At 41.5% G+C, this 18,052-nt stretch overlaps 2 protein-coding genes across 5 annotated transcripts in view; both read right to left on the reverse strand.

The window, feature by feature from the left end:
* SNTB2 (syntrophin beta 2) overlaps positions 1–4,957 on the reverse strand; it is an 86,033-nt gene extending 81,076 nt beyond the window's left edge. The window contains exon 1 of the mRNA XM_019756812.2: positions 4,327–4,957. Within this exon, the coding sequence (XP_019612371.2) occupies positions 4,327–4,912 (586 nt within the window). The 5' untranslated portion in view covers positions 4,913–4,957. The remainder of the gene's footprint in view (positions 1–4,326) is intronic.
* An 8,764-nt stretch (positions 4,958–13,721) lies between these two features.
* UTP4 (UTP4 small subunit processome component) overlaps positions 13,722–18,052 on the reverse strand; it is a 30,239-nt gene continuing 25,908 nt past the window's right edge. For all 4 annotated transcript variants that reach the window (XM_019756799.2, XM_019756779.2, XM_019756789.2 and 1 more), the window contains exons 15-17: positions 16,319–16,504; positions 14,762–14,872; positions 13,722–13,923 (exon numbers count right to left, since the gene is read on the reverse strand). In XM_019756799.2, the coding sequence (XP_019612358.2) occupies positions 13,807–13,923; positions 14,762–14,872; positions 16,319–16,504 (414 nt within the window). In that variant the 3' untranslated portion in view covers positions 13,722–13,806. The remainder of the gene's footprint in view (positions 13,924–14,761; positions 14,873–16,318; positions 16,505–18,052) is intronic.

Consider the following 18,052-nt stretch of genomic DNA (forward strand, 5'->3'; position numbering starts at 1 on the left):
CTGTTCCACAGCCACAGGTTGGTTGTACCTCATCTCTTATGTACAAAGACTACAAAGATGCACATTTGATCACAAAGTAAACTAACTTTTATCCCGGAAGGACTATATAACAGGAACAATATCAAGTGAAATTAGTGCACTATGAGTTGAGACCTAAATTAAAACCTGATTATGGTTTCTAAAAATGTTCTTAGAATTTTCATAACTATTCTGTTAGAATCAATAAACTTCTCATATTTTGATAATAATTTGAGAATCTTTTAGCATTAAGGGTCTGTATAAGAAATAATCTGGTTATAAAGATATAGCTACTCATAATAAACATGTCTAATCTTTCAAGTGAAACATAGTCTAGTTAAACAATACAAAACAAACACAGAAACATAAATGTCCTGACAAGTTAGTTGTTCTTTAAGAGCTAGCTTAATGAATATACACACAAAGTGTCAAAGAAAATGTAAAATGTTTTCCCTAGGAGATTCTCAACTTGTTCAACATATAATGAAGAAAGTGGCAAATGTACGAATCCAATCTTGCTTCTTTAATTTAGTAGTCTAGTAATGTCAGCGGTATTTGTCACATGTCCCCTAACATACACACGAACTATTTTATATGTGACACTCAAAATCTCAAACCGTTCTAGAAACAAAAATTCTTTTCATTTCTGAAGTTGAATTTCATGCCAATCCACTTCCTCTATACAGTGAACCATTTTTTTCCAGTAGATTTGATAACAATACTTTTAGAATCATATTTAGGCAATAAAAGATGATTTTCCAACAATAATCCAATGAGAATTGCTTCAAAAATATTGATCTTTTCTCACATATCAAACCTTAAGCAGGACACTTTATACAGTCTTCCCTAACCTTTTCTGAAACACTTTTTGATATGTAGTTTAATTCATGTTCATTTAGTCAATTTTATAGCCCTAAAAATATAAATTCTAGGAGCTTTCTATATAGACCCTATTTCTAGCACACAGGATACAGTAAATTCAACGGACAATGTCTGAAAGGTAAGTATGCTCACAATCTGTGTATCTCTGCATATCTTAGTATCAATGCTAACCGTCACCAGCCAAAACTCTAAGTACACAGTTAACAGCAGGTTTTAAGGTTCTGAGTATTAAGTGTGAAGGAAGAGGAAAAATCAGAGGTATTAGAAACTAAATGCAAAATTTAAGGATAAACAAGTTGACCCATACCAGAGATGACAAAAAAATAGGAAAATAAGATTAGAAAAAAGTGTTGGCACCCAAGAAATGCAAACTCAATCTATTCACCTAAAAATTCTTATGCTTATTATGTATTTCCTTACAAGTAAAACGGAGCCTTGGATTTTAACAACTTGTTATCCTGGCTATGCTGAGAGTGCCTTCTTTAACACAAAGCACAGCTTCATGACCCAATCCTACCTTCCTCATTCAGACTTGGTTTTTTCTGTTGTTGATGTTGTTTCCTGATGTATTCTAGTCCCTAAAAAAGTGCCCAGCACATAAACTGTCAAGTCAATCACAACCTCTGAGGGAGGCATTATTACCATCCTGGTTTTACAGAGGAGGAAACTAACATTTATTTAGCAAGGTTGAGTAACTTGCCTAGGAGTTACTAGCCAGAAACAAACCCAGGTCTGTCTGACCACGAAGACCTCATTTGTACTCTACCCTTACGGGGCAGAAATACCATCTTAATGTCCCTCACTTGTGTGTCTTTACTGGTGGCAGCTTTCTCTTCTAAGGGGAAGGCTCCATTCAAGCTTCAGTTTCTCCCTCAACCTTTTCCTGGGCGTCCTCAACCTCTGATCCCTGATAGGGTCACCTATAGATCTCTCCTTCCCTTGTGCTATGCCCTTTCCAGAGTTCTATTACAACAGTCCTTTGCTTTAGCCCTTTGCTGTACTTATTTCCTATCTCAACTCCAAAGTCTCTGAGAGCAGGAGGTAGGTATCTTCAAATGTCTCTGGTACAGTTGGATAAATGTTAGATGTATGAATGAATAATCCCTATAAATCCATGAGATAAAAAGAACCCTTTAGCTCAGTTCCCTAACCACAGGCAAACAGAGACTACAGCTTTCCTTTGCTTGGGGGTGGCAAGGGCATGCTTGAAATTCCCTGCCCACACCACAAAAGAGCATCACCGTGCTACGTTAAGGCAGTTTTTCAAATTTTGAGACACCTAATAAAAGGAGAACACAGATCCCAAACTTTAAGAGCTAAGCATAAAATCCATCTTCTAAAAGTAGCCTACCTGGTTGGGACATCAGCTCTCAATTTTAAATAGTTTGACTGGTTCAATTAAATCACTGTTTTCGGTGATTTTTGCTTATTCTAAGTAATTTTATTTTTATATCCATTGGCTTGAAAGTGCAATTTCATACTTTCCTCCACATATAAGGACAAAAACTGCTTGTTTTTTCCAAAATGGGAAAATAAAGTAGAACCTGTGTGCTAGGAAAAAAGGTATTCAGTAAATGTTTTGCGGCCGTTTGTAAACCCTTCTTCTAAAAGCATATGTGGCCCATTTTAGACTAACGAATACCAGGAAACATTTACTGGATGATTTTCATTTAATTGGTATGAATACCAGGTTCAAATTATATTTAAACAAAAACTGGGTGTTTTAAAAATATGGTGTAAAGAGTTAAAATGTCTACCCATCACCACTAAGTACTACATAAATAGTACTACACTCAATATTCTGGCTCTAAGAATCTATAAGCAAATGCTTAGCTAAGCCCATTTCAAGGTACACGTTTAAGGTAACCGTTTTTTTACATACACAACACCCGAGCCACAATCTGTAATTTTACTCCTTTTATTAATACTAATTTCCGAGCAGTGTCTAGCCCTACCTATAAGTGAGATATAAATAAGGTTTATAAATAGGTTATTATAAAGGTGGGACACTGGAATTTCAAAACTCGATCACATTAAATCATTTACTTACAAATTAATATTTTGCCAAGTATTACAACTGCGATTTTGAAAAAAGTAACAATCACTTTGCCAAGCTAGACTTCTGGCCTCTCAGTATGAGGACTGCTCACTTCCTAGCCCTACTCCCCACCCCTCCTCAGTTCTTCCTCTGCCAGAAACACCCTCCTGACTCATCTCTGCCTATGTCCATCACTTCCTTGGAGAGCTGGCTCAAGATTAAGCTCCTTAAAAGTCCTCCCTGACTAATCCTGACTTCCACTACTTTCTAACTTTGCATTCCCTTGGCATTTATATATACGTTGAACAACCTAATCAATAACTTGTAAGTTTTACATCTTTCTATCATTTTCTCAACTAGAGACCATATACAGACATATCATCGTTTATACTCTCTTCTATATGGCCAGCAATAAATGCTGCTTGAATGACTGAATCACCAATGAAAGAAAGCAAATGGCTCAAAAACTTCTCAAGCAAGCAACGGGCTTTTCAGATCACATTTACAATACTTTATCACCTCCAAAATGCATGAGTCCTTCACGGGGATGAGATTTAATTTAGCCTTACTTCCATAAATTCACCATAAAAGATCCTGGTTACAGACCACATATATGCTTAAGTAAATAACGATCCTGGTTATTCGAACATATCTTGCGATTTAACACTTCAGGTTTCTAAAAGCTTAAAGCCTTGCAGCACCACTCCTGTGACTGGTAGGAAGCTGGCATCAGTCTCTTCTTGCAAAAGGGGCAAAACTCTAGTTGGCAGTAAATATTCAAACACGTGAGCCTCCACTGTTAAACTAGGCTCATTAACCACACAAACTTGCTGTTTCAGCTTTCTGGCTTCAAGGAAGTGCTATGATTTTCTTTGGTTATTGTTGAGAGCCAATGATGGGTTAAATTCCCATAAATTAACCAGCGTTTTGGTGGTTTGCCCAAGCATACCGCTGGCATCGGTGTGGATGAATTTTTAACAGACCCGCCCTCCCAGGGGAGCCAGAGGTGAGTGAAGAAAGCGCCAACCCGGCACTTCTCCGGAGGCAAAAGGAGACCTCCAGAACGCGAGTCCTCTAGTTCTTAGTGTCAGCTTATTGTGCAGAGGCGGGGCTTCAAGCGCTGCTGCTTTTTACTAAATCTCAACCAAGTCTTCTTTAGGGACTGCCACCCACACTTCGGCGGCTGCCCAACTTTTCCTGCAAGGAGTATCAGTTTTTCCATGCTCAAAGCCACAGCAAACTGTGTCTGGGGAGAGCCGGGACACCAGCGGAGGGGAAGACGAGGCCTTGGAGGGGGAGGGAACGGGCTCGCCCCGCAAAGGGGGCAGGGTGGCAGAAACAAAGTGAACGCCGGCCCGCCGGCCCGCCCGCCCGCCAGCCCCGCTCACCCTCCAGCAGCACCTCCTTGCCCGCACGCTTCAGCGCCTGCACGGCCTGGTCGTGGGTGGCCTGGCGCAGGTCCGTGCCGTTGACCGACAGGATGGCGTCGCCCAGCCGCAGTGCCCGGCTCTGGTCCGCCGCCAGCCCCGGGAAGATCTTGGAGATGAGGATCGGCATCCGGTTCTCGCGGCCACCCTTGATGCTGATGCCCAGGCCGCCCGCCTCCTGCTTCACCACCCGCACCCGGCGCACGGGAGGCGACCCTCCCGCCTCGCTCGCCGGGCCCCGCGGCGGCGCGGGCGGACTTGGGGGGCCCAGGCCGCGGCTTGGGCTCCCCGGCAGCGAGTCGCCGGCGCCGGCGCCGCCGCCGTTCGGGAGGCCGTTGAAGGCTGCTGCCGCCGGCCCCAAAGCGGGCTCGGCCTCAGCCGCCGCGGCGTCGCCCGTCAGGCTCAGGCTCTCCCCGCTCAGTTCGGCCACCACCCGGACCCAGCGCTCCCTCAGGAGCAGCTCCACCAGCCCCGCTTTGGTGGCCCGCGTCCACACCGCCATGGCCGGCCCCGCTCCCGCCGCCGCAGTCGCCGCAGCTACCCTCATTCCAGTCAGGCAGCCTCAACGCTTCCCCCTTCCCGCCCGAGGGGGCGGACCCGGCCCCTCCCCCCTGGCGATTCATTATTCATGAGACCACGCCCACCCCGGATGGGCGGGGAAAGGAGCCACTTCCGGGAGGTTAAGGAGTTGCTAGAAGTCCGGTCGGTTGCAGCTCACCGGACGTGGGCTACAGGAGGGCAGCGGGCTTCATCTCACGTTCTCCTGTTCACCTCCGACGCCCCTCCCCCCAACTCCTGACCTGTACCGTGCAATTGACCTGAGCTGCCTTGGGCACGGAAAGCAAGATCAACTTCGAGAAGCACTTTGCAAGTCTGCAAGACTGGGTTGCACGTTCATTCTTGCATTGATTGGTTCATTCCGGATTTACTGAGGGCTCCACCGCTGTGTTCCTTTTGAGGCTTAGAAATGAGCTGAGTAAAATGTACCACAAATTGAGAGCTAGCGGTCTAGTGGGGGAGGAAAACGAAGACCCAACCAACCTGGTGTGATACTATGTGGTTAGGTGACATATAGAAAACGCCCTGAGAGCAAAGTAGAAGAAACCTTCAGTTAGGTCTGGGGTCAGCTTCACAGAGGTGACAATGGAAGGTGAATAGGGGAGCAGAGGAAACGGCATAAGCAAAGGTCCAGAGACAAGAATCTGTTTTGTTATCACCTATTACTTGCCTGTAATAGGTAGAGATGGGACCGTGTCTTCTTCAGCCCTGCAACTACAATAGGTAGGCCTCAAATATATTTGCAGAATGGTGGTTATCTAGGCAGATGCCAAGATTCCCATGTGAACAGAGCATAGGATCAGTGGAGTCAGCAGGATATGAGTGTGAAAAGCCTCATATAATTAAATATCAAAGAGTTTGGGCTTGGATTTGCAGATCTGACTTTCATCCTGGAAACCGTGGCCTTTTGTTGGGGCAAATGGGTGGCTCCAGAAACTATGCACCCTGCAGAGCCTGCAGCACGTTTTCCTCCCAGCTTCATGGGCTGGAAGAACTGAGGAAACTGAGGCCCAGGGAGCCAGAGACTCTGGCTTAAAGTCCACAATGAGGAAGCAAACTCAGTTAGGTCTCCTAGCTTCCTGGTCCAGTGCTTTTTTTTTTTTTTACTAACTCAGATCTCAAAAATGAGCGTCCAGAAATCACATTGCTGAGAGAAAGATATCAGCAAAAAACGTGAGATCAAGGTGCCCTCTAACTTTCCTTCAGCAGTAAAAGCGAAATCCCCATGTTTTCATGGGGGGGAAAAGGGGAGGGCTACAAGCAGAGGGAGTGTACACCAATTCCTGTAAAAGGGGCTGTATACTTGCTTGCTCATGAAGTACATGTTGAAGCTCGTGAGCCATGTCCATGCACCACTGTGAATGCATATTCGTGTATGGGCAAAACTTCCTATACCAGGAGTGAAAACAATAAAGAGAGACTGGAAAGCACCCAGAGCCCAAATGAAGAAAATTCAAAATGTGAAAAGTTATCTCACCGAAAATATCATTACAGCAGAATCCTCTTTGCAATTAGTGGAGCAGGATTTTCCAAACTGCAAACATCAGCAGAAGCTCAGTCCTCCAGCCCTCTCCTAAATCGATTGCAGTGAGGCCAACTCACTGTTCTGGCAGGTCCTGATGTGCTAAAGTGACCCTATAGTCAGACATTTCTGGCTTTGCTCCAGCTGAGGTGTGAGCCCCCAGAGGCCTGAGTTATGTGACATTTCTGCTTTTTAGAGACCACTTGGCAGCTGATTCATTGGGGTTTGAGCACTATTTTGAACACTTTTACATATGTAACCACCCAGAGGTTGGGCACTTGAGGATACCTTTATTAGCAAAAGGGAAATGCTGGAAATTCTTTCCAAAAGTATCAAGACCTTTAAGTCAATAGAGTTGGAGGAAATCGTAGATCTTCTAACCAAATAATAAATGAAGGCACTTACATAAGACAATAGTTATGTAACAAAATATTTAACCCTGGAAGGAGAGAAAGTAATGAAAATTGATATTTGGATTACATGGAGGTTTTTACTTATTTTTAAATATATCCATAAAAAATTCCCAAACTATCAAGATGTTTTTACAAGGTTCTCCATCAGAACCTAAATTAATTTTCAACAATCTCTTTCATCACTACTTTTAGATCAGCCAGACTCATACAGTGTCTCCCAATGATGCCTTGCAAATTCCCACCTGAGTCCATCTTTCCAAACCCCTTCTGCCCCTTTCAGCCACCTTCCCACCTAGTAAGATCTCATCCCAGTTTTCCTTATCTACCCAATTTGTTGGGGTTTTTGCTTTGAACAATTTTAGGCCTGGCTGGTTTGTCCAAATAGATTTTAAAATACAGAAGGGCAAGCCCACCCACCGACTTCTATTTATTCTCCATTATTCCAAAAATATTGCCTTGAAGAAAAGGAACTCATAAAACATGTGATTGATTGAAATTCAGTGCCTCCTGCGCAGTAGTCATTTCAAATAATCCCTCTGAAGGTTACTGGTTCCTTGCAGAGTGAAAATCACCATCAAGGAAATCTCAAGTAGTCAGTGGAAATCTACTTATGGTGGATAATGAAATCTGAAATAAAAAGAGTACGCCTGGCTTCTTTAAGGATGGTGGGACAAGCTTAGAAAATTTTTGAACAGGTGTATTATTTTATCTACCTCTAAAAAGGAAATGGTTGAGATAATTCCCAATAACCTTCCAATCCTGCCATCTATCAATATGGGTTCTCCTCCGTTCAAACTGTTATCTTACTTTTTCTCAGAACAAGGCAGGGATCTTTGTTGCTTTAAAATGAGGGGGTTAGATTAGCTAGCTTCAGTTCCATCATTTCCTACAATTCTATGACTCAGGCTCTGATTCTAAGGCCTCTCAAAACCCAATGTTTTTTTTCCCCTTTTCTCTCATAGTAGATGCATAATTTCGCATGGCAATTAAGAGCACAAGGTTCAAATTGCAGTCTGGCCACTTACTAGGATATGACAATGGTCAAGGGGCTGAAGACATCGGCCTTAGTTTCTTCTTTGGAAAAATATTCAGGTATGTTCTACCTCTAAGGGTATCACTTCGGGGCTGACTGGGATGAGGTATGCAAAGCACTTAGCAGCACTGCCTATAAAACGTAGCTGCTGCTATTATTACCTGTTGATCTTCAGCTTTAGCAACAACAGTAAAACCTTTGGTAGAAACTGAGAGTCTATACTTTATCTAGGAATGAGTCTACCATGATACCATTTGATTCCAGGCTTAAAGGGCAAATGGCCAAATTAATTTCAGTGACAAAAAGATCTTGTATAAAACTACACTTTGGCTGAAAGAGAGTACATATTGCCAAGAGTCCGTCAAAGGAAAGAATTAGTAGATCTGGGGCTCAGTCCAAGGTCTGAGTGTTGTGTAATTTCATAAGGAAGGAGGGCCCCAGGCAAAATTGCAGCCCTTAGCAAGCCTGAAGGTCACTACCACAAAGGTGGCCTGATGCCAGAGAAACAAAAGCAAGAGCCACTCAATTACTACCAAAGAAAAGGCCAAAGAGAGAAGTTTGTAAGATAACCAATTCAACATCCAACTTTGAAAAATTATGCATGCATCACTCTGCCCCAGTTAGAAGACAGTGAGATCAATTGTCCTTTTCAACAGACAGTACTCCTCTGCCTTCCAGGAGAAATATCCTAAAATGTGTTTTTCTCTCCAGCACAAACATGAAGCGAAAAGAGGGAAAGGTGCATATATCCTTTAGCTGATGCAAGCACATTTTAAAATTCATCCCGCCAAGATAAATCACTATCCATTTGAAACCCACAAAAATGGATTAACTATCTCATGCTTTATGAGTATAAAAACCCACATCTGCTAACCACATTACTAATGAGAAGCAGCTGGTGACAGTTTTGTAGCTCTGTGACTTTCTTTTTAGGAAAATATTAGCAAGGACACTCTAAGCAGAAGGTTAGTTTCATGGAATCCACTTAGTTATGGAAAATTACCCGTGTTTTTTATTGACAATCATGGAAATTACATAATTTGCCATGAAATTCAAATGAGGTCCCAAAATAAAAACTTCCTCACCCCCAATATCAGTTCTAACAGAATTTCCAGTATCTCCTAAGACTTGCAGTCTTATAGTCGGCTTCAACTCTGATTTTTCATATACCGTCGAACATCAAATCATGTTTATTGATGCATATAATATTTCTAGGCCTTCGTCCCACAGCTTTAACTTCCTGCTGAGTCAGTTAATGGAATAGCCAATTGCTGGGATCACAGACCCCTTTCAGAATCAGCTGAATGTTGTGGACACACCTCAGATAAGTGCACATTTGTGCAAAATTCAGCATTCAAACTTCAGGTCTCACAAAGACCCTAAAGCCCTTCCACGGACTATTTTATGGCTGAACTGTGTCCCCTCAGACTTCATAGGTTGAAGCCCTTATCCCCAGTACCTCAGAATATCACTGTATTTGGAGATAGGGCCTTTAAAGAGGTAACTAAGTTAAAATGAGGTCATTAGGGTGGGTCCTGATCCAATAGACTGTTATCCTTGTAAGACGAGATTAGGACACAGACATACAGATAGAAAAGCTCATGTAAAGACATGGGATGAAGCTGGCCATCTACAAACCAAGGAGAAAGGCCTTAGAAGAAACCAATGCTGCTAATACCTTGATCTCAGACTTCTAGCCTCAAGAATTGTGAGAAAATAAATTTCTGTTGTTTAAGCCACCCAGTCTGACACTATTATGGCAGCCCATGCAAACTAATACAGAACCCAAGTCAAGAACCTACACAACAGCCTGTTTTTTTGCCTAGCTTCCAGTCTCTTCTGCACCTTACTTATACAAACGGGTACTTTCACTGTGCCATTCCTTTGAACCTGAGTGTTCACAACTATGTTCTCCACTAAATGAAAATTCTTAACCACAGACTTCAAGGCCTACTCCTACCTGGTCTTATTTCTCACATATTGGAGTAAAGGCTCTTTATCCAAATTTACATAATCTTTCCCGCACACTTCTCTAAAATGCTTAGCTTTCCTCTGTGGAAACCACTCTACTCTTGCCTTTTCTAGAAACCTCACCTGGTTCTGAGTTACTATCAACTCAGGAAGCTGTCACCCTCCAGGGCTGAGCGTTCTTGAGTGAGACACGCACGCTCAGTACTATGGTAGGCTCCGCCTGCCTTCTCAGCCTCATTTCCCTCCACTTCTAACACACGCTGTTTCATCCACGTGCAACTACTGGTAATCCCTTGGACGGGCGATGCGCTCTTGCTTTAGACCTCTGCACTGAGAATGCTCCAGGAATGCCTTCTCCCTTCCACCTTGCAAATTACCATCCAATTCTAAGAATTATTAGCTCAAAGACCACCTCGTACCTTCAACCTTCTCTCCTAACCCTACAGGTTGGGTACCCGTTCTCTGTATTTATTTCTAATGTAGCATCATTGGTCTACTTGTTTCTCTCCCCAAAGAGGCTATGAAGTTGAGGGCTGAAGTCACCTTTCATCTGTTGTGATACACAGCACATAGTAGGCACTCAATAAATATATGTTAAGTATTAAGTTCTTTAGCTTCCTGAAGACAAAAGACTGACACAAAGCTAAGCCTTAATAGCTAGACCTGTGCTGTCCAATACAAAAGCCACTAACCACATGTGTATATTTAAATTAAAATTAAATAAAATTAAAAATTCAGATCCTTTGTCATATTAGCTATATTTCAAGTGCTAATAGGCACATGTGGCAAGTAACTATCTTATTATACAGCATGGATACAGAACATTTCTGCCACCAGTTTACTGGACAGTGATCTGTATCAGAAAATACCTTGAAATATGAAAGAAAAAAAGACAACACATTAGGAAAAAAAGGTTATGAATATGCAATTTACACAATTAGCCAAACAGCTAAAATACATAAAAAAGTGAGTAATCTTATTAGTAAACAAGCAAGTGCAAAAGAAAATGAAGTATTATTTTTCACTCTCAGATGGGCTACAACTAAAATCTATCACTCCATTGGCAAGGTGTAAGGAAATGAGTACTTTCAAACACTGTTGATTGAAATATAGCCATTCCAAAGGGCCACTAAAAGTGAAAGAAAATGGGTACAATATGAGCTAGGAATTCCACTCCCAGAAATTAACCCTATACAAACACCCCCATGTGCGCACTAGCTGACAAGGTACTAGGTTGTTTATTACAACACTATGGTTTACACACAAGAATGTCCATAGAACTCAAGATTATAGCTAAATCAAGTGCTCATCCAGGGGAAGAAATGCTTAAACACCTCCCGTGCTGTCTGTGAAATGGAAAATCTTTTGCATACCATGCCTGCTAATTGTATTTATGAGTGGGTTCCTATAACCAAGAGAGTGGGGGAGTAACTAAAAATGCCACCTTGGCCTCTAACAAATCGTTATGTGACCATGGGAAGATCGCCTCTTCTCCTTTTGGTCTCATTGCCATGAGTACACAGACAAGGCCAAGAAACACGTAGTGTCCTTCACAAAGAAAGAGACCCTGCTTCCTTCCCATCCCTCCCCACAACAACCAGAACAGCTCCACTTTTATCTATAGCACGTATTGCAGTTCAGAATAAAGTTCTATTTGAAAAAAGCTTTGATGCTTAAAAAAAAAAGCTTAAAAAACTCCAAACTAGATGGCTTTAGCTTTCTTCCAATATTCCAGTCTAATTTGCTGTAATCTCCATGGTGAAGGGTACATTATCGATTTGGAGATCAGATTACTAACTAACTTACTATACGAAATGTGAATTTTTAAAGCATTTGAATCAGATTAGCAAAAAAAGACTTTTCCTAGGTTGATCTCAGATCAAACTTTTTCTGTAGAACCCAAATATGAGCTGCAATCTGCAAAATGCCTGAAACAGAAACATAATGTGTTTAGGTTATACAAATCCCAAAAGTAAAATCACCCCAAAACATGTGCACTGAAGTATCCCCTTATTTAATACTGTTTTGCATTCCCTTCCCCCAAATCCTCTAACTGGCCCCAATCAGTTTCTGCTTCCTTTGTATTCAAAGTTCTCTACTGAGGAAGAATTTCAAGGCCCAAAGCTCTTACTTCCCATACCATTTATGGAAATCCAAATCACTGGCTGGAAATGTTGCAAAGGAATGCTTTCTACTTTCTGAAGTTTTACTTCTTCACTCAGACAACCTGTGAGCTCTTTCTGTCAGAATTACACCCTCTATGATCCAGAAGTTTCAGAATATTTAAGGTTAAGTAAATCAAGTCTTAAACAAGAGTCCAGTTAATAAAGATTCCCTTAATTTATAGCTCTATAGTCAGTGAAAAGCAAGAGTCAATATTTAAGGCATCCTAGCCTTCCTCTGCTTCTTTTCAGTGTAGACCAGTGACTTGAACTTTGGTTTCAACCACATAAAAGAACACCTAAAACATCTCTTAGGAAGGGCAGGAATCTATCTTCCAGTCTCCTGATAGGTTGCAATAGTCCAGTCTAATGCCGACAAGGGAGAACACGCGGCACTAAGGACATATATTCCAGTAAGGGCAAAGTTAAGTTATTTTACAGAGACTACCGCAACAGTGGCAGCTATTTGTTTGAATTACTCGTCACTGTAAAAAACCTAAACAGGTGGCGTCCAAGAAGTGGTATCCATTCTAAACCTTGTTGTATCTGTTCCTGCTTAGCAAATGGATCTAAAATAGGCTGTACCGTACGTTATGAAGTATTGGGCTCTGTTTCTTTCTTATTGCCTCTCCTCCACACATCTACCTTAAATTCTCCGTTATTTTCCCTTTCCAGACTCAAGGGTAGGGTTCATCTTAGCAAAATGTTTTTTCACCGGCACTTTAACTCATGTCATTGGAACCCACATACTTCTCTGCCTATGCCACAGCCTTCCATCCCCACAACAAACACACAAACAAAACCACACATACTGGGTTTCCACAGGCATGCAACAGAATACATCCACTGAGATGGGAAAGAAATCTATCTGCTCAGTTCAGGTTAAGTACAGTTCTTCACGTTCTAATGTAAAAGCTCACATTAAAACTAGTTAGTTGAGAACACTAATGGAAATAACAATGTCAAAGCAAGTAAAAGAGGATAGAAAAGGTGAAATACAAGGCCAGCTTCCTGGTCCTCACTTGCATTCCTACTCCTTAATAAAATGCCCAATGTTTCCTTAACCTGTGAAACTGGCATGTAACAAGTGAAACGAGGGTTAATGGGACTGATATCCCATATCCTGTATTTTCCTTTTAAATAAAATTAATAGCTGATTACCAAAGGTCTAAGGCTTTTCAGATGGAGTACTGCAGTTAAAATTCTTCATTGAAACATAGGTTGATTATTGCTGTTGGTAGTTAGGCTACCTTTAGTAAGCAAGCATGGTTCCCCTGCCCTCTAGGGCAATGCTGGGCAGGTCCCCACACCTTTGCATAGGTTATGGGCAGGCAGACAGTGAAGGTCATCAGCATTCTGAAGGCTCAGGCATGTGTTAGGAAATAGAGGATAACTATTTTACATATATACATACACATACACACACATATATGTATACACACGTATATACACCCACACATACACATACACGTGTGTGTACATATGTGTGTGTGTATACATACACACATGTGTGTGTGTGTTTTCCCCTGAGGTTGTGGTCTAAAGAACAAAGAGGACCCTGAAAAAGTTGGATGAATTTGTAGCTACACAGAACATTATCCCAACTACAAATACCTTGGCATTTCCATTCACTTTCATTCAATGAAGGGAAATTATTGTCCATTATTTTGAAGGGTAATACTTATAATGACTAGTCCTAAAGAATAACTTTGTTTTATTATCATAATCTGTGAAAACAAAACATGGTAGAACAGTTCAAGGAAGGACACAGACAGTCCTGTTCTAGGTCCCAAATTTCTTCTTTTTGATGGGTGGTGGGAGCTGAGCAATGATGTCATCCAGGGGCCGTTCTACTGCCACTAGCGTTCTTTCATCCAAAAGATCCATGAAGAGTAGAGGCTGTAGAGAGATCAGAATGATTCTACTAGGAGTTAGGCTCCAGGGCTAGTCCTGAATAGATGAACTGGAGCTAAAAGGTTAGCTTAGATCAGGTTGGAGGGATATAAATCTCTGACAATCCTTCCTGCCCTAGGACTCAAAATGGCTGGAAAGGTTGGGAGCTTTTAACTGAGTTCATTCATACAAGACTTCAGCAAGATTTTTCATGTTTCTCTGTACAGAAAATCTAATTTCTTAGAAATCAATGTTAATTGAAGGCTTTGGATAAACGGCAAGTTTCAAATGTATCAGGAAGCTAACCATACTTGAATAAGTCACAGACCACAACCCTCTAAAAAACAAGCGAAAATATTCCAGGATGCCCAGGAACTCCAATCTGAGAAGCATGAATATGGAGCTCCTGAGGTGGCACAAATAGTTGTGGAGTATCATAAGCTCAACAGATATGTGCTTTATATACAGTGAAAAGCCCAGCCCAGAAAGGAAAGTCGTGACAGAGTCAATGACTTCCATTTGCTGGAAATTTATCTTGTGGAACATTCTCCAACTAGAAATCAAATTTAAAAGCCAGCTTTAACACAAAGACCCCACCTGAGCTCCAACATCATTTCTTATTACCTATGTATTTCATTTGGGTTATATAATGTGCCTGCCTCTAATATACTGAGGCAAGAACAATGAAATACAGACATAAGGGACACACATCCTCAGAAAGGTCCCTTGCCTCCCCAAACTAGGTCCTCTGCATGAAAAACGAACGTTACATTTTGGTATCTTACTACATTTTGATGCGATCACAAGAAACCAACTGTCCAGAATACCATGCAAGATGTTTTACCTTATATATCTTAGACATTTTAAAGGCATGGGCTGTGCGCCTCCTGATGACATCTGATTCATTCGTGGGAGGAAGTGGATTGTACAGTAAGGTTTTGTCATTTGGAAGAGGCTAAAAAGACAAAGATATACTGTTTATATCATTATTTTTATTGGGCTTCTACAGAACAAAGGACTACAGTGATTTTTTCAGGCAAATACCATCATCCGACCATATTATACATTTACTACCTCATGACTCCTTACTTCAGGAGAGCTGCAGTCACTCTTGCAGCTATACTGTGGAGGGTGGGAATGTGAGGCAGAGAGCTCGGTACTCTGCCGGCAAGATCAAAGAGCCCAACTGAGGCTTCTAGCCAGTCTTATCAGTAACACTTTGTGACAGGAACAAACTGGCATGCGCAGGAGCTCAGCTCATGCAGGCCCTGCTTCCTAGACTCTCCCCCAACCAGCTTGTGGACTGGCCAAGTGACTGAAGTTCTCCCCCAGAGAAACTAAAACACAAACCACCCCCACTGATGTCACTGACACTTTGAGAGATGGCCTCTGGCCAAGCAAGTGATATTTCATCTCTGACTTCCTTGGGAAATAGCTCTACCCAACCAGAGGAAGTGATGGACTTATCACTAGGGCTTGGGAAAAAATATGGGCCGATCTGGGCTGAGTTACAAAGAGGCAAGCCAGTGGGAGGGGTCCTTCCTGTATTACTCAAACTGCAGAAAGCACTTGTCAGCCAGCTCTGCTTCCCACACCGAGAGGACACAGGGCCCAGGAGAAGAGTTCCAGTGACACATCACTATGTCCACCTCCTTTAGAGCCATCTGCTGCTTCCTCCATGTTCCTTCCGCCCCCACCTTCACAGATATACCAAAACAGTGTGTTGCTTGTAATCTGAGCCCAAAGTGCATTACAGGCATGGCCATAGGTCACAGTGCTCCTACCCAGAAAAAAACATGTAAATTTACGGTGAATCAAAACAGCAGCTGGCAGAGGATGGAATCTACAACTGAAAAAACTGCTCACATCCCACCTAAATCACAGCCATGAAGAATGGAATTTTCATAGCTGGAGTTCTTTTTTTTAAGACCAACTCCTCAAGCCTACAGATAGTGTGTCAGTACATTCAGACAAGGGGTACAAGTGGTCAAACGCCCGGTCTGTATGCCCTTTAATGAAACCACACTATTCAGTCACTCGGGATGCAAAAGTGGAAGTGATTCAGCTGTATCAACGTTATTACCCCATGACGGTCACCTTCTGAATACTGACCTAATCACTCTCCTCAAGTTTATGTGCTCACAAGCAAAGCAGAAAAATGGTCAAATCAGCAAAAACCAATGCAACAAAGGCCCACCTCTTCTCTGGTAGCCTAATGAACGTGGAAATAAAAATGAGGAAATCTGCAAAACGAAAGCTCCTCTCCTCCAAAGAATGTAACAGGAACCTTTATTCTGGGTCTCCTTCATCTAACTTATTATACTTGTTACTCTTAGAACTTGAAGATTCTTAAGTAAAGAAGATTCAGTGACAGTACAGGTGACAGTGGCGAGGAACTCACCAATGACTTGTCGATGATACAGAACATGTAGGCATCGTGGACAAGAATGTGCATCGGTCTCTTGGGATGAAAACTGATGTGTGTGATGGGAGTATCCCTTTGGAGCCAAAGGTGATGGAAGCCCTGCTTCTGCACAGTCCGACTCCACTCTGTATACTGTTTGTCTGGGATGCTGTATTCAAATATCTGAGGAAGGATATGATACGGTGGAAATGCAGGCTGGTACCCAGAAAGACCTGAAGAGCATCCCTCATTCCAAACCAGAAAATACATATACAAACCTTGACTGTATTGTATTCAGCCTTACACTTTCTCACTATTTTTTTTAATAATAATAAAAAAAAAGTAAGGTAAATTATGGAATAAATAATTCAAACAGCATAGAAAGGTTTACAATGAAAGTCCACTCTGCAATCTTGACATCTCTTTTCCCCAAGACAAAAGTAACCTGCTATTTCTGGTTTATATCTTTTCAGAGATGTTTTATGCATATGACACACTTGTTCTGTAAGTTGCTTTTTTTGTGTAGCATTGTACCATGGAGACTGACCATATCAATATTTATATATACATAACTCACATCGCCTTTGAAGAACATACAATAATCCACTCACTTTTTGGATGTACCATGATTTACTTATCTAATTTGTTTACTGGACATTTAGGTTATTTCTAATCTTTAGCTACTACAAACAAGGCTGCAATGATTATCTCTGTATTGATGCCCTTTTGCACAACTGAAAGCATATTATCTGTAGAAAGAACTTTTAGAATCAGAACTTCTGAATCAAACACTATGTGCATTAAAAATTTTTTTAGATAATGCCAAAATGTCCTCTAAAGGAATCATACTAATTTACGTAATGTATGAAGTGCTGTTTCTCTATAACCTCACAGCACTGTGCATTATTAACTCTATTGATCTTTGCTAATCTAATGGGTACTAAAAAATTTCCCACCAGTTTTAACAACTGAAGCACTTAGGGGACCAGCTGCCAGTAAAAGGCATCAGTTGGACATAATCGTTATGTGTGACAATGACAAGGACATGGCTTCACTGATCTTTCAGTCTTTGGTTAAGGATACAAATCTATGAAACTGAAATGAGAGATTTCATTTTTTTGGACAGAATGTGTCTGTGTGCATATGTGTGTGTGTAAAAACTGCTAATCAAAGTAGCAAGCATCCTTTGTCTAGCAGTTTACTTAAATGTGCTTCTCAGATCACATTTCTTCTTTCCAACAGCTCAGTGAGGAAGGTATTATTATGCCCACTGTACAGATGAAGATCAGTAAATACTGATAATTTCATAATGTGTTCTGTAGTTCAGTTATTTGACAAATCTTCTTATAATCTTCTTACAACTTGGTATGGAAAAAAGCAGTAGACCAAGCGCTAATTTTGACTGATATTAGGTACCTGATTTTACTATGGCCTGATTTCCTCATCTGCAAAGTAAAGGTTAATTATATGATCTTTTAGTCACTTTCAACTCTCAAAATCTTATTCTGTCTCATATCCAGTCTAACACTTGAGTCCATGTCATCGCTAGTCTAAAAACAATCAGTAAAACGAGTATTTCAAAATTCCTCCTCCTTGTACCTCTTTACTCTAGAATCTCAATGCTTCACCATTCCATTGTGCCAATGGCAATTACTGGCCCATGATGTACCCAGGCTATAACACTGAAGCTTTACCTCATACAGGAGAAAACTATCTTGGTGTCATCCAGTA

This window comes from Rhinolophus sinicus, linkage group LG11 (assembly GCF_036562045.2).
Source record: "Rhinolophus sinicus isolate RSC01 linkage group LG11, ASM3656204v1, whole genome shotgun sequence".
In the NCBI taxonomy this organism is placed as follows: Eukaryota; Metazoa; Chordata; class Mammalia; order Chiroptera; family Rhinolophidae; genus Rhinolophus; species Rhinolophus sinicus.